The sequence below is a fragment of the Schistocerca nitens genome, chromosome 9, assembly GCF_023898315.1.
Source record: "Schistocerca nitens isolate TAMUIC-IGC-003100 chromosome 9, iqSchNite1.1, whole genome shotgun sequence".
Taxonomy (NCBI): Eukaryota; Metazoa; Arthropoda; class Insecta; order Orthoptera; family Acrididae; genus Schistocerca; species Schistocerca nitens.
The window spans coordinates 350,623,917-350,641,485 of record NC_064622.1 but is presented as its reverse complement, the minus strand read 5'-3'; the positions used below and the strand labels follow the sequence as shown (position 1 = coordinate 350,641,485).

Sequence of the window (17,569 nt, the reverse complement as noted above, 5' to 3'; positions counted from 1 at the left end):
TTACATGCAAATCTAAAACGTTTTGTACCTTTTTTCTATTTGCAATGTATCATATTACCAATGATTTGTATCTACTCTTATTCCAACATAAAATGAACAATTTAGTATAATACTACTGTCAGCTATCACAACAGCATTCTACTTATAAAGAGAAGAACTTAGCTATCATAGTTCTATGGAATTAGTACCAAGACTCTTTCCGCAGACAATGACACACCTAAAACTTTGACAGCACCAAGAACAATCCTACAAAGGGATTCAAGTCACACACCCATTAGAGTAGAAATTGGAAATAAATGTTTAGATTCACTGATACGAAAAAGAAAACTAAGAAAGCCTGGCAACTATCATCTACCTTTGACCTGATGATCACTTTATTTTCAGCTGTTCCAACAAATCACATTATATAATTTGGGGATGTTAAGTGACATGTTATCATTAAGTGACATTACTTCAAAAGTAATGGAGATTATTTGAAGGAAATTATTCAACATACAATACAGTTTTCATTCAGGAGTAGGCACAAACACCAAGCAACCGTGTCTGAGAAATTATAGTTTGATATGAAAATGAGAGACATGACCATCGGGAAATTGCAACTGATTTGACTTTGTTCAATGACTAGTTTCAATAGCATTACCATCATCTGGTCAAATGTAATTGAGTCACAATGGCTAACTGTGGAGACTCATTCATGGCACTTGATGACAGTTGCTCACCGTTGTTAGCCTGTCTGACTCAGTTATATTTGAGCAGATGACGATTATGATTATGCTATCAAAATTATTCGTTGAATAAAGTAAAGTCACACTGCAGTTTTCTGGCAGTCCTGTCTTCTTTTTACAAATATTTAGAAACTGTGCAGTGCTATCTGCACACAATATATTGAATTCAGTTTGACTTATCATCAGTTTATCAGATAAATTTAATAGATTGACCTGCTTGAAGCTCTAATTTGAATCCAGTCAAAAATGTGTGTGATGAAGTAGAGCACTGGGTGTGAGAGAGATCAATTCACACACAAACTGGCCAACAACTATTCACAATGATTTATGAAGTAAACTAGCCCATTAAACGCATAGTTATCCATGGCATGTTGTGAATGAAGTAGAGCAAGGCATTGAGAGAGTATCAGAGAGAAGCATCAGCTAACTGTGTTTGTAAACATACTGGCTAAAATGCACATATCTAAACCAATGAAGAACGTGCAGGTATGATATAAGTAGTGGTGGTGTTGTCTATGAATATCATCAGTGCTTTCAGACACAATAAATTCCTGATTGTAAAGGGTTTACCAGAGTTTTCAGCACATTGCATAAAACACACATTCTTCTAAGTTCCCATTTCTGTTTTGAATATGTAGTTCAACAACCTGTGCAGGAGCAGCAACGCATTGTTTTTCAGTTTCAACCTTTAGTTGACAGGGAACGGCACCTTTGTTTAAATTCCTTAAATCATTTATTAATGGTTCTGTCGACAGTTGCAGTATTTACTACGTGACTTGCTTCAAGTTGTTGATGCAGCCTCAGTAGGCCAGGCATGAAAATGAATCTTTAAGGTTTGAAACCAGTCACCTAATAAATACTGTAACTGTTGATAGAACCATCAATAAACGCTTTAAGGTACAGCACAGTCCTACTGCAGCACAGTGGCTTTCTGTACATGTCAGTGCCCCATGAACATGTGTATGGCACACACTACATGATATGATGAATTGAAACACTCCATGTAAAAACTTTACCCAATTCACATACAGTGTGTCCACAATCTTCACATTGGCAACAATGCCACACGACTAATTTTGTCACTGGTTAAATTACAATTGTCATTTGCTTCCGTCAAGAAGATTCAATGAAGAAGCCACATTTACACAGAATGGAATCAACAGCACACACAATAATCATCGATGGTCACAAAAAATTCTGCATGCTACAGTGGAAACCAATTTCCAAGTTCATTTTTTGATCAATGTTTGGTGTGGCATGATCAGTGACATGATGATAGGTCCAGCTATTTTAGAAGAGCAAATGACGAGACAACTACTTGCATTTTTTTGGAAAATTCTTTTGCTGAATGGGTTGAGGATGTTCCTCTGGCCACACAGGCTGCATAACACTCCCAGCACGTTGGAGGCCAACCATATCTTACCAGACTGTACGGGAACATCTCAACTGCACTTGCCCTAATCACTCGATTGGTCTCGGTGCTAAAATTAACCAGCCATCAAGACCATCAGATGTTGCACCATTAGATTTCTGTTTGTGGGGTTGGATAAAGTCTGCAGTATATAAACAAAAGGTGCATACATGAGATGAACTGGTTGGTCGCATCATGGAAGCTGCTGCCCCATTAGGGAGCATGCAGGGGCACTCAGACTAGCAACACAACATGTTCTCCCAGGAGTGCACAACTGTACTAAAGTTGACAGTGGGATATTCAAACATTTATTGTGAATTTACAACAGCTGTGACATGATATGTCTGATAACACTTACAGGTGAAAGTGTTAAAGATATGTATTTTTCCAATTGAAACTTTGTAAAACACATGTTATAATGTTTACAAACTGTTTTACATCTGTAAACCTAACTACACAGTGAATAATATAGAAAATAAAGAACAATGTTCATTAAACTTGATCTAACTCTGAAACCATTCGGAATAGCGAATATGTCCACATGAAGTTTTTGCTTCAACTGATTGTTTCGGTCGCATCACTGAACACTGCTCCTGGAACACCATGTATTTTTGATGGGGCAGTAGTAGCCACAGGTGGTCCTACACAACTCTAGTTATGTGGCCAAACAACATAGCCTCTCCTAGAATAAACTGGAATATTTGCTATAAGTTGCAATCTCAGTTACAATGTGACTTATCTCGTAAATACGTAGGTGAACAATCACAATAATACGGGTAACAAGTATAAACAATAACACAATGAGAATATACTGTGATTGAAAATTCACATAAAGTAACAAATAAATTACTGTGCAGTAAAAAAACAATTATCTGGTATAGCTCCATGCCAAGGCCCAAATGAATTTTCCTCCTCTCCTGGCATTTCAAGTCTCACTCCAGCTGAATCTCTAGTTATTCACAATCTGAAGATGGATACACAAGATGTTTTGTAAGGACTCATTCCTTCCAGCCAGTCTGAGCTGCATTTATTCAGCTCACAGAGGCAGTGCCCCTGGCTAGTCACAGATTCAATAACATTATCTTTGTCATCTAGACTCTCAGTGAAGAAGTATTCCTCCATCTTCTGCAACCACTTAACTTCTTTCTCCAACTTTTAATTCACCTGGTCTTTCTCCAAATCCAAAACCACTTTCCTAGATATTGGCCTCAATTTCACTAAAGCTTACATCCAAACTGTGGCCAGTAGTGTAGTATCAATTAATAATCCACAATATCTCCATTTAGACAAATGCAACCATTTCTGTAGTAAACATATCTGCTCCAATACAAAATTCCTAATCTCCAGTGGAAATAACATCCCCCTGACTTTCATGTTTCTCGCTTTCATGTTCATCATACACCCTTCTCCACAAACCAACCTTCCGAATAGTCACCCACAACGCTTCCAAAAAATTTCGAAATATCTTCTTTATCACCCAGTACTGCTCGGCAGTCATATGACATTGTCTCCCCCCAGCTTCCTACCCACACCATACACTGTCACTTCTGTCTCCATGCAACCTCTTTGACATTCATTTCAAATCATTTGATGTCCCCAGACCACTAGACCCAGTCCAATGTTTCTGTCACTGTAACCTCCTGCCGTAAAACCTGTCCTAAGCATTTGTACTCTACAGCCTACACCCAAACCCCCCCCCCCCCCCTTTGCCTTCGTCACTCTCTTTCCACCATATATTCTACATCATTAAAGGCAGAGTAACATTTAAAACCACTCTTATTCATTACCAACTGACACATATGTACACTGCAAAACTTTGTGTATATGAGTAATCACCAACAAATTGTCTGATCCAAAATACTGAATGCACAAGAACTGTTCACCTGGAGGACATCCAACTAATTAGTATCTTTAGAAATGTATGATATTTTATTAATTTGTAATACAAGGGATTACTTTTTCACGGAACATCACAGAAATCTCAGACCACATTAAGGTTAATATCTAGCTGCTGATGTAAAAGAAAGTGGAATCACTACCTGATAGTCTTTAACATTCCTTTACAATTGGCAGGTGAGACCTTTTTATTTAATAAAGACAGAGCAAATCGAAGTTACTTTGTCCACAATAATTCATACTTAAAACTAAAATTTTGTTCACAACTGGCAATCATGATTAAATAAAAATAATTTATTTCAAACAATTGAAAGTCCAGGCTGGAACATCCAACAATTATGAAAAGGATAGATTGCTATACACCATAAAGATGAGATGTCGAGTTGCAGCCAGGCACAATGAAAAGATTGTTGCACACTAAACTATTGGCCAAAGGCTTCTTTAGTAACGAAAGGAAAACAAACACACGCACACGCGTGCGCGACCCCCCCCCCCCAAACAAACAAACACACACACACACACACACACACACACACACACACACACCTGGTTTGCAATGTTGCATTGAACGAAAGCAGCAATCGGGAGTGGGGCAAGAAAAGGGGAGGGATATCAAAGTGCAGATTAGGAGAGAGATGAGCACTGTCTGGCAGAGCAAGCAAGAATTACTGTAGAAGGCAGCAGGACAAGGCACGAGCAGTAGGGGGGGGGGGGGGGACGTGGAAACTAGAGAGGAGAAGAGAGGGGAAAAGATTTGTGGGTGCTAGAGTTTAACTTTTCTACCAAAATCCTCAGCCCCACAGACATTTCAGTCCTATCCAAAGACCCTACACCCAAATATATCCATTGGACTTGTCAAAGACCTACTCTCCCTCTCCAGATTCCTTCAATGGAAACACTTCTTTGCCACCAATTCCTCCAAGCAAATCCAACCTAGTCACAATATTGACCCTTCCCAGTCCCAAATCATACCATCATCCACTTGTGATTCTTCCCCTCCCACCCGCCCACCTCCTCGTCACCTTCCAAGAATTCCTTACATCGAACTTGGCATCATCATCCTTTCCCAAGTCTCTTCCTAAGAATATAAACCTTTCAGCGGAAGAAAACAGATCTTCACCTAATCATCATATTTGCAAACCTAGGTTCCACCACTGTCATTCTGAATCACAGTGACTACCTGGCGAAGGCCTTTGCCAATGTCCAAGTACTCCACTTACTAACTCCGACAGAGTGGTCTCATCCCAGAGGTCCAACATAACCTCCAATCCTTGCTCAAGTCTGTAGACCCTTGCAGAACCTCTCCCCTGAATCCATCCCCCCCCCCCCCCACCTCTCACACACGACACCCCGCATATCCACCTTCTACATGTTCCCCAAAACCACAAACCCAACAATCCTGGACATCCCATTGTAGTTGGTTGTCTTCCCCCCTTACCCTCACTGAAAGAATTTTGGCTCTCGTTGACCAACACCTTCAATCAACAGCACAAAATCTTGCCTCCCACATCAAAGATAAAAACTGCTTCCTTCACAAACTCTCCACCACACCCACTAGTTTATCACCTGGGTCCCTATTCATCATTGTTGACGCCACTTCCCAATACACCAACATCCCTCATGGCCATGGTCTTGCCACTACTGCACACTACCTCTCCCAATGCCCTTCAGACTCCAAATCCACTGCTTCTTTTCTCATACACCTTACTAACTTTATCTTAACACACAAATACTTCTCCTTTGAAGAGAAGGTATATAAACAAAATTCACAGCACAGTCTTGGGCACCACACGGTATCCTCCTACATCAACCTGTTTATAGCCACCCAGAACCCCAAAATCCTTGTCTGGTTCAGGTTCATTGATGATATCTTCATGATCTGGGCTTAGGGCCAAGACACCTTATCCTCATTCCTTCACAACCTCAACCTAAGCACCTTCCCTCCCATCAGCTTCACCTGCTGGTCCTCAACCATGTCTGCCACTTTCCTCGACGTTGACCTCCCCCTCTCTGATGCTCCATTCACACCTCAGTCCACATTAAACACACCAACCACCAACAGTACCTGCATTTTGACAGGTGCCATTCCTCCCACCCAAAAAATCACTCCTATTCAGCCCAGCCACTTGTGGGTGGCTTATGTCCAGTAACAAGAACTCCCTTGCCCACTATGCTGAAGGTCTCACTTAGGCCTTCACAGACAGGCACTACCCCTCAGACATAGTCTACTAACAGATTTCCCATACTATATCACCACAAATCATCAATCCTCCCATCACCACCAAGAGAACCTGTGACAAAGGAGTGTCCCCTTTGTTACCCAACACCACTCTGGACTGGAACAACTGAACCACATCCTTCATCAGTGCTTTAAGTACCTATGATCATGCCCTGAAATGAGGAATATCGCCCCTAAGATCCTTCCTGCTTCTCCTAATGTGGTGTTCTGTCACCCATCCAACCTCCACAATATCCTAGTCCTTCCCTATGCGACACCCATCCCAAACCCTTGCCACTCCAGTCCTGTCACACGCTTATTCTACCCTACCAGAAGCCAGGCCATCTGTGAAAGCAGCCATGTCATACAGCAGCTCTGCTGCAATCATTGCACAGCTTTTTATATTGGTATGACCACCAACAGCTCTTCACTATGATGAACAGCTGCCACCAAACTGTAGCCAAGAGCATGGTATACCACCAAATGGCACAACATATAGCTGAACATAAGATGTTTGATTTTAATTGCTGCTTCAGAACCCGAGCCATCTGGACACTCCCCTCTACCACCAGCTTTTCTGAATTACACAGATGGGAGTTATCCTTACAACACATTTTCCACTCTTCAAATTACCATGACTCAACCTGTTATAATCTATTGTGCCCACACCCACCACCCAACAGTTTCTGCCCCCTCTGTCCTATAACCTCCTCCAAATTCACATCCCCTACCCATACTGGGCTCACACTCTGCCAATGCATGCACCAGTCTTATGGCCTCTCTGCTCCTCTCCCTTTTTAACCGCCTCTCCCCCCCCCCCCCCTCCCGCCATTCCGATGCTGCCTGAGCTTGTCCTGGTGCCTTCTACAACAGTCCCTGTATGTTCCACCAGGCCTCTTCCCTCCCCCCCTCCACACACACACACACACACACACACACACACACACACACACACACACACACACGCACGCACGCACGCACTCACTTTGCTCTCTTCCCCAATTCCCTGTTCCCTGTCCCACTACTACTTGCTGCTTTTGTTAAATGCAACAGTTGCAGTCCACTAAAGCAGCCAAAGATAGCTGTCATGTCTACATGATGTGTGCCTGTGTGTGTGTGTGTGTGTGTGTGTTTTCCTTTCTTTTCTGAAGAAGGCTCTGGCCTAAAGCTTAGTGTTTGACAGCCTTTTTGTCATGCCTGCCTGTAATTCAATGTGTCATCTTTATGGTAAGTAGAAATCTATACTTTTCATAATTGTTAATTCTTTTTCAATTATTGTTAAATACTTACATTTTCTGCTTTGAAACAAGAACTATTGTATCTGAATGTGTGGCACAGCACTGAAAGGCACAGTCACTGACATCAGTCATTGCTGATGTACTCGTTTCTGTAAGCATAAGAATTAAGTGGCAGGCGAATGTGGTTGGAGTAGAATGTGTATGGATACAGTCATTTATTTAAGAGCGTGTGGTGAAAACCATATGGTGGCTGGAGTTATGATTCATGAGACATTTCAGTTTTAATTAAGTTCTGAAAAAGGAATTAGAGGCCAAGGGCAAACATTGTCATCAGCGGAGGCAACAGAGTGCACAAGGATGCAGAGTAGTGCATGCCTCTGGAAAGTTTTTGGGAAGCTGACATGAACAGAAAAATAGTCCATCCAAAATAAACAGTTTAAAAGAGTGAGAATGATGGGATAATTACAGCAGATAGTGTTCCGAAAGCAGAACCAATGTAGGACACTATGATTTTGATAGGCAAATTAAAGTAAAGTAGCTTATCTGATGTCACAGAAGTCCCAAAAGCCATCCCAGAGGCTCAATGTAACCTCCAATTCCTGCTCGAGTTCTTAGGCCCTTCCCAGAACCTCTCCCCTGAATCCATATCCCTCCTGACCCCCATGACACCCCACACACCCATATTCTACATGCTCCCCAAAATCCACAAACCCAACAATCCTGAACATTGTGTATGGAATGAAGTGTTGGGGCATAGCTGAGGTTGGACATGTCAGATGGCAGTCCAGCTTAAATGCATCATAAGCTTTCTTCATTTGATCTTGATTATGTCTGAATACAAACAGTCGTGTAGGCAATTGGTGCTTTAAAGTATTTTTGATGGTGACAAAGACAAGCTAACTGACATTTAGTCAGCGCGAGAGCGTTACGGAGATGCTGAACAAGCTCCAGTGGCGGACACTTCAAGAAAGGCGTTACGCAATACGGAGAGGTTTATTATCGAAATTACGAGAGAGCACATTCCAGGAAGAGATGGGCAACATATTACTACCGCCCACATATATCTCGCGTAATGATCACAACGAAAAGATCCGAGAAATTAGAGCAAATACGGAGACTTACAAGCAGTCGTTCTTCCCACGCACAATTCGTGAATGGAACAGGGAAGGGGGGATCAGATAGTGGTACAATAAGTACCCTCCGCCACACACCGTAAGGTGGCTCGCGGAGTATAGATGTAGATGTAGATGTAGAAAGCTTATACTACATTACACGTCATCACTCAACAAAATGTTTATTTATGATGGTGCTGATTATCTAGTTGTGTAATGGCATAGTGTGGCTTAAGCTTGTTGGTGATGGCTGTCTGGTCATGACTGTGGGGTTAGCAGATTTTGTACCTTGGAGAAATTGTGTGACTTATTGCTGGCAGTTCCAACACTATCCTGGTGGTTTGTGCCTAAGTCCTGCATGGCAGAGCAGCATAGCGATTGTAAAGTTATGTGCGAGTAGCTAATTCGGAAGGGTTGAATTGCCTTGTCAATTGGAATTCTTTTCCATCTCACAAGCTCCTTGTATTCTTATGACTACCATTTTCAACTTTGCATAACATTGAAATACACACAAACTTACATCAGGTTCACACACAGCAGCACAGTGTAAGAACAACTGTAACCCGTGTAAGAGCAGGCTGGTTAACAGGCTGAGGATGCGCAGACAGATTTCAAGTATGCAGTGTCATGAGGTAGGTACGTGTGTAGCAGCTAAGTCATGTACCCCAGTTAAACCATTGCTTACAGTTCAAGGCAAATTGTTCAATATTACTTTGCAGAAGAGAGTTCTTAGCTGGTTCGTTTTCTTGATGTAAATTGATATATCTATAATGATGGAATAATAGCTCTTTGAATTTACATCAGCCAATTTCTTTTTATTCTAAAGAGTATCAAGTTGTTAGAACATATTAATTTTAACTGGAGCGAAGTAAACCACTTTGCACACATTACAGAGGCAACTCAACAGAAACTTTTAGTAATTTCTAATCTTCTGCCAATATTAATGACAGATTTGTTTCTACGTGTTCAACTAAGCTGAAGATTTCATTCTTCTGGCTGAAGTTCATATAACGTAATTGTCCCCATTATCAGGAATAGCCAAAAAAGATGAGCAAATCAGTCAGATATATTGTGCACAAAATGGAACAGAAATTAGCATCCTGCCTTGATCTCTAAAATGTGTGTTTGCTTCTTAACACTTAAATTTTAACCCAAAAATTCACATGAATTTACTCATCTTGAGTTGTAAGAGGCTATCTGTAATAATTACTTGAGAGAAGGTGAGCTACTTAGCCAAGATCACTTGTAAACAAACTTTATTGTTCATTACCAGTTTTGGTAAGCATGGATACCATGATCATATCTTGATAAAACGTTATTACATGTCTCCTACACCAGCTGTACAACTACTCTTTCTAAAACACTGCCGCTAGTTTAGTGATGTCGTGGCTGCAATGAAGTGCATGTTAGTGTGTGCTAAGCGACACTAGTATCTGGCGAGTTACTCTGTATTGTAATTTTAACCTTGACTTGCCACTGCATCACTCATCTCGTCCCTCACATATGTGGCAATGTTTTAGCTGATATAGGAAATAAGTATTGTTTTATCGAGTTCTGAAGATAGTAATAATGCTTACTGAAACTAGTAACCAACTGTAAATCTTGTTCACAAGTGATCTCGGCTAAGCAGTTCACCTTCTCTCAACCAAGAATTTACATTAATTTTATCTGACATGGAACAGCTGAATTTTTGTTGTTAGTACTTCTTAGAAACCCAGACTACAACAATCTCATGGTGATAGTTAAAAATTACATATTATAACATTTTTACATTCAAGGAATATAAATTAAGGAGAAGCTCACAGTGTATTTCTGTTGTTCAGCATACCAGTTGTATAAGATTTAACTTTGTAACAGCAAATTGTAGTTCGGTAGTAGTTGGTGTTGTTGTCATCTTCAGTCCTGAGACTGGTTTGATGCAGCTCTCCATGCTACTCTATCCTGTGCAAGCTTCTTCATCTGCCAGTACTTACTGCAACCTACATCCTCCTGAAGCTGCTTAGTGTATTCATTTCTTGGTCTCCCTCTATGATTTTTGCCCTCCACGCTGCCCTCCAATGGCAAATTTGTGATCCCTTGATGCCTCAGAACCAACCGGTCCCTTCTTCTTGTCAAGTTGAGCCACAATCTCCATTTCTCCCCAATTCTATTCAATACCTCCTCATTAGTTATGTGATCTACCCATCTAATCTTCAGCATTCTTCTGTAGCACCACATTTCAAAAGCTTCTATTCTCTTCTTGTCCAAACTATTTATTGTCCATGTTTCACTTCCATACATGGTTACACTCCATACAAATACTTTCAGAAACGACTTCCTGACACTTAAATCTATACTCGACGTTAACAAATTTCTCTTCTTCAGAAACGCTTTTCTTGCCATTGCCAGTCTACATTTTATATCCTCTCTACTTCGACCATCGTCAGTTATTTTGCTCCCCAAATAGCAAAACTCCTTTACTACTTTAAGTGCCTCATTTCCTAATCTAATTCCCTCAGCATCACTTAATTCGACTACATTCCATTACCCTCGTTTTGCTTTTGTTAATGTTCATCTTATATCCTCCTTTCAAGACACTGTCCATTCCGTTCAACTGCTCTTCCAAGTCCTTTGCTGTCTCTGACAGAATTACAATGTCATCGGCGAACCTCAACGTTTTCACTTCTTCTCCATGGACTTTAATACCTACTCCGAATTTTTCTTTTGTTTCCTTTACTGCTTGCTCAATATACAGATAGAATAACATCGGGGAAAGGCTACAACCCTGTCTCACTCCCTTCCCAACCGCTGCTTCCCTTTCATGTCCCTCGACTCTTATAACTGCCATCTGCCCTCAGTACAAATTGTAAATAGCCTTTCGCTCCCTGTGTTTACCCCTGTCACCTTTAGAATTTGAAAGAGAGTATTCCAGTCAACATTGTCAAAAGCTTTCTCTAAGTCTACAAATGCTAGAAATGTAGGTTTGCCTTCCCTTAATCTATTTTCTAAGATAAGTCGTAGGGTCACTATTGCCCCACATGTTCCAATATTTCTACGGTATCCAAACTGGTCTTCGCCAAGGTCGGCTACTACCAGTTTTTCCATTCGTCTGTAAAGAATTCGCGTTAGTATTTTGCAGCTGTGACTTATTAAACTGACAGTTCGGTAATTTTCACATCTGTCAACACCTGCTTTCTTTGGGATTGGAATTATTATATTTTTCGTGAAGTCTGAGGGTATTTCGCCTGTCTCATACATCTTGCTCACCAGATGGTAGAGTTTTGTCACGACTGGCTCTCCCAAGGCCGTCAGTAGTTCTAATGGAATGTTGTCTACTCCCGGGGCCTTGTTTCAACTCATGTCTTTCAGTGCTCTGTCGAACTCTTCACGCAGTATCGTATCTCCCATTTCATCTTCATCTACATCCTCTTCCATTTCCATAATATTGTCCTCAAGTACATCGCCCTTGTATAGACCCTCTATATACTCCTTCCACCTTTCTGCTTTCCCTTCTTTGCTTAGAACTGGAATTCCATCAACGCTCTTGATATTCATACAAGGGGCTCTCTTTTCTCCAAAGGTATATTTAATTTTCCTGTAGGCAGTATCTATCTTACCCCTAGTGAGATAAGCCTCTACATCCTTACATTTGTCCTCTAACCATCCCTGCTTAGCCATTTTGCATGTCCTGTCGATCTCATTTTTGAGACGTTTGCATTCCTTTTTGCCTGCTACATTTACTGCATTTTTATATTTTCTCCTTTCATCAATTAAATTAAATATTTCTTCTGTTACCAAAGGATTTCTACTAGCCCTCATCTTTTTACCTACTTGATCCTCTGCTGCCTTCACTACTTCATCCCTCAGAGCTACCCATTCTTCTTCTACTGTATTTCTTTCCCCCATTCCTGTCAATTGTTATGCTCTCCCTGAAACTCTGTACAACCTCTGGTTCTTTCAGTTTATCCAGGTCCCATCTCCTTAAATTCCCGCCTTTTTGCAATTTCTTCAGTTTTAATCTACACTTCATAACCAATAGATTGTGGTCATGAGTCCACATCTGCCCCTGAAAATGTCTTCCAACTTAAAATCTGGTTCCTAAATCTCTGTCTTACCATTATATAATCTATCTGATACCTTCTAGTATCTCCAGGGTTCTTCCATGTATACAACCTTCTTTTATGATTCTTGAACCAAATGTTAATTATGATTAAGTTATGCTCTGTGCAAAATTCTACCAGATGGCTTCCTCTTTCATTTCTTCCCCCCAATCCATATTCACACACTATGTTTCCTTCTCTCCCTTTTCCTACTCTCGAATTCCAGTCACCCATGACTATTAAATTTTCGTCTCCCTTCACTACCTGAAGAATGTCTTTTATCTTATCATACATTTCATCAATTTCTTCATCATCTGCAGAGCTAGTTGGCATATACACTTGTACTACTGTAGTAGGCATGGGCTTCGTGTCTATCTTGGCCATAATAATGCATTCACTATGCTGTTGGTAGTAGCTTACCCGCACTCCTATTTTTTTATTCATTATTAAACCTACTCCTGCATATCCCTATTTGATTTTGTATTTATAACCCTGTATTCACCTGACCAAAAGTCTTGTTCCTCCTGCCACCGAACTTCACTAATTCCCACTATATCTAACTTCAACCTATCCATTTCCCTTTTCAAATTTTCTAACCTACCTGCCCGATTAAGGGATCCGTAGGACACCAGTTTTCTTTCTCCTGATAACGACGTCCTCTTGAGTAGTCCCTGCCCGGAGATCCAAATGCTAGTTAGGATGCTGATAATCTAATATAATGTGCCACCAGCAATCACCTGACCACAACCAAAATGAAAGGTTCCAACACTAACAGATTATTCAGCAAGCAAATGCCAAATTGTGCTACACAAAATAGAAATCAAACATCATTCTTATGGTCCCGATATTAACTGATAGTGTTTGCAGTGTTACATAATATATTTTATAATTTGTAGCATGTGCAGTGACGGGTAATGAGAAATAAATGGACAGTGTAGCACTAGCTTTTTACATTGCAACTGCAGTTACAATGCTTTAAACCGACATTTTGTATTCAGGAGCAAACCTAGAATGGATCCTACAATAGAGCTACGGCCGACTACCCATCCCATCCTTGTAAGCTAGGCCTGGAAGTAGGTAAATGGCTATATATATGAATTAAATATGATAAAGTCGCAATAGGCACAATAAAAAGATTCACACAACTAAAGTTTTCAGCCACTAAGACCTTTGTCAGCAGTAGACACACGCGCGCGCGCACGCACCCGCACCCACACACACACACACACACACACACAGTCTCACAGAGCTGAGACCACACTGCGAACAGCAGCACCAGTTCATTATGGGAGTGGCGACTGGGCGGGGGTAACGAGGAGGCTGGGGCGGGGAGGGAGAGGGATAGTATGGTGGGAGTGGTGGACAGTCAAGTGTTGAAGTTTAGATGGAAGGCAAGAGAGAAGGTTCAGAGGGGGAAGGGGGTAAGTAGCCAAAAGTAGAGAAATAAAAGAAATTAAAAGACTGGGTGTGGCGGTGAAATGACGGCTGTGTAGTGCTGGAATGGGATTAGCGAGGAGGCTGGATGGGCGAGGACAGTGACTAACGAAGGTTGAGGCCAGGAGGGTTACGGTAACGTAGGATGTATTGCAGGGAAAGTTCCCACCTCTGCAATTCAGAAAAGCTGGTGTTGGCAGCAAGGATCCATATGACACAGGTTGTGAAGCAATCATTAAGATGAGGGATATCATGTTTGGCAGTGTGCTCAGCAACAGGGTGGTCCACTTGCTTCTTGGCCACAGTTTGTCGGAGGCCGTTCATGCGGACAGACAGCTTGTTAGTTGTCATGCCTATATAGAATGCAGCACATAGGTTGCAGTTTAGCTTGTGAATCACATGACTGGTTTCACAGGATGTCCCTGCCTTTGATGGGATAGCTGATGTCCATCATCTAAAAACTGATCCCGACCTTATAATCATACCTGCTGACAAAGTATCCACCACCGTTGTTTTGAACCGCAAGGATTACGTGGCAGAAGGACTCCATCAGCTGTCAGATACTTCCACCTACAAACTATGCCACAGTGATCCCATTCCAGTAATCCAGCAGGATCTCCAGTCACTACTCAAATTCTTAGGCCCATCCCAGAACATCTCCCCAGAGTCCAGCTCTCTACTTACCCCTACCATTCCCCGCACTCCCACTTCCTACATGCTTCCTAAAGTCCATAAACCCAACCACCCAGGACGCCCCATTGTGGCCGGTTACTGTGCCCCCCGCTGAGAGAATCTCTGCTCTCGTAGACCAACACCTTCAACCTATTACCTGGAACCTATCCTCCTATATAAAAGATACCAACCATTTCCTCAACCGACTCTCCACAGTTTCTGTCCCTTTACCACACGGTGCCCTGCTCGTCACTATTGATGCCACCTCCCTGTACACTAACATTCCTAATGCCCATGGCCTTACTGCTGTCCAACACTACCTTTCCAGACGCCCTATGGGTTCCAAACCAAAAACCTCCTTCCTAGTCTCCATGACCAACTACATCGTTAACCACAATTACTTGTCCTTTGACGGCATTACCTACAAAAAAATCCGTGGTACGGCTATGGGCACCCACATGGCACCATCCTATGCTAACCTATTCATGGGCCATCTAGAGGAATCCATCCTAAAAACCCAGAATCCTAAACCCCTCACCTGGTTCGGATTCATTGATGACATCTTTGCTATCTGGATTGAAGGTGAGGACACCTAATTCACATTCCTCCAGAACCTCAACAGCTTCTCCCCCATTTGCTTCACCTGGTCCTACTCAACCCAACAAGCCACCTTCCTAGATGTTGACTTTCACCTCAGAGATGGCTACATCAGTTCCTCCATCCATATCAAACCTACTTACCACCAGCAATACCTCCACTTTGACAGCTGCCACCCATTCCATACCAAGAAGTCTCTTCCGTACAGCCTACCCACCCATGGTTGCCGCATCTGCAGTGACGAGCAGTCCCTCTCAAAATATACCGAGGGTCTCACTGAGGCCTTCACTGACCGTAATTATCCTCCCATCCTTGTACAAAAACAAATCTCCTGTGCCTTATTTTCCCAGTCTCCCACCACTTCCCAAACTCCCACAGTCCAGCCACAGAGGAGCTTTCCCCTTGTAACTCAGTACCATCTGGGACTGAAGCAACTAAATTACATTCTCCGCCAGGGTTTCGATTACCTCCTGAAATCATAATATCCTGCCCACTATCCTTCCCACCACTCCTACCGTGGTATTCCGCCGTCCATCGTGCCTACACAATATACTTGTCCATCCTTACACAACCCCCAATCCCTTACCTCATGACTCATACCCCTGTAATTGACCCAGATGCAAGACCTGTCCCATACATCCTCCTACCAGCACCTACTCCAGTCCAGTCACTAACATCACCTATCCCATCAAAGGCAGTGCTACCTGTGAAACCAGTCACGTGATTTACAAGCTAAGCTGCAACCTCTGTGCTGCATTCTATATAGGCATGACAACCAACAAGCTGTCTGTCCGCATGAACGGCCACCGACAAACTGTGGCCAGGAACCAGGAAACAAGTGGACCACCCTGTTGCTGAGCACACTGCCGAACATGATATCCCTCATCTTAATGATTGCTTCACAGCCTGTGCCATATGGATCCTTCCCACCAACACCAGCTTTTCTGAATTGTGCAGGTGAGAACTTTCCCTGCAATACATCCTACGTTCCGTAACCCTCCTGACCTCAACCTACGTTTGTCACTGTCCTCACCCATCCAGCCCCCTCCCTGTTCCCATTCCAGCACTACACAGCCATCATTTCACCGCCACACCCAGTCTTTCAGTTCCTTTTATTTCTCTCCTTTCTGCTACTTACCCCCTCCGCACCTTCTCTCCTGCCCTTCGTCTAAACTGCAACACTTGACTGTCCGCCACTCCCCCATACTATCCCTCCCCCTTCCCGCCCCAGCCTCCTCCTTACCCCCACCCAGTTGCCACTCCCATCATGCACTGGTGCTGCTGTTCGCAGTGTGGTCTCAGCTCTCTGAGACTGCAGATGTGTGTGAAAATTTGTTTTTATGTGAGAGTGCGCGCGCGCACGCACACACACACACACACACACACACACACACACACACACACACACACACACACACACACACACACTCTTTCAGGTCAATGTGCAGCAAAGTGTTACATTACTGACAGAGTGGCAGAGCAGAGTTGAGTTTAATTATCTTTGTTGCACATGTAAGAATTAACATTAGGGATATGGCAAAACAAATTGATTGTTTCATAACTTAATGAAATACCCACTTTTTTGCTCTCACAGATGTCATTGTCTCGTGCATTAAAAAATCCAGCTTCATTTCTTACAATACTGTAAGTCGTTATGACAACATCAAATTTTGATAACCTGTGAAAGTAAATGAAAAACATCTATAAAGCACATTGCAACAGACCAAAAAGACATAAATGTTCTTAATAATTTAGAAGTAAATGGAACAAGTTACTTAAAAGTATAGATTTCAAGTCATTGACAGACACACAAAACAAGACCAAAAACTTCACTGGCTTTTGAGAAAATCCATTTCTGAGCTAATATAGGGTGGATCGACTCTTTGTCTTTATGACAACACAAACTCTGCTGAGGAGACTTGCAATGAGGTGCCTGAATGTCTGTGGAGGAATGGCAGCCAATTCCTCCTCTACAGGCAAAATCGGAGAAGGTAATGATGCTGGAAGGCTGTTTGTCTGGAATGAAACTGATGCTCAAACTCATCTCAGAACTGTTACACTGGGTTGAAACTCTAGACAGATCAGTCCATATCAGGAATTTGTCTCACAGGTGCTACTTTATGAAAGGGTGCTTTGTCACATTATTGTCTTCGAACTGTTGCTTAATTATACGCAGCACACAATGCT

At 42.2% G+C, this 17,569-nt stretch overlaps 1 protein-coding gene across 3 annotated transcripts in view; it reads right to left on the bottom strand.

The window, feature by feature from the left end:
• The window catches only part of LOC126203628 (transcription termination factor 2), a 307,259-nt gene that overhangs the window by 156,519 nt on the left and 133,171 nt on the right, over positions 1 to 17,569 (bottom strand). For all 3 annotated transcript variants that reach the window (XM_049938002.1, XM_049938001.1, XM_049938003.1), the window contains one exon: positions 16,961 to 17,060. In XM_049938002.1, the coding sequence (XP_049793959.1) occupies positions 16,961 to 17,060 (100 nt within the window). The remainder of the gene's footprint in view (positions 1 to 16,960; positions 17,061 to 17,569) is intronic.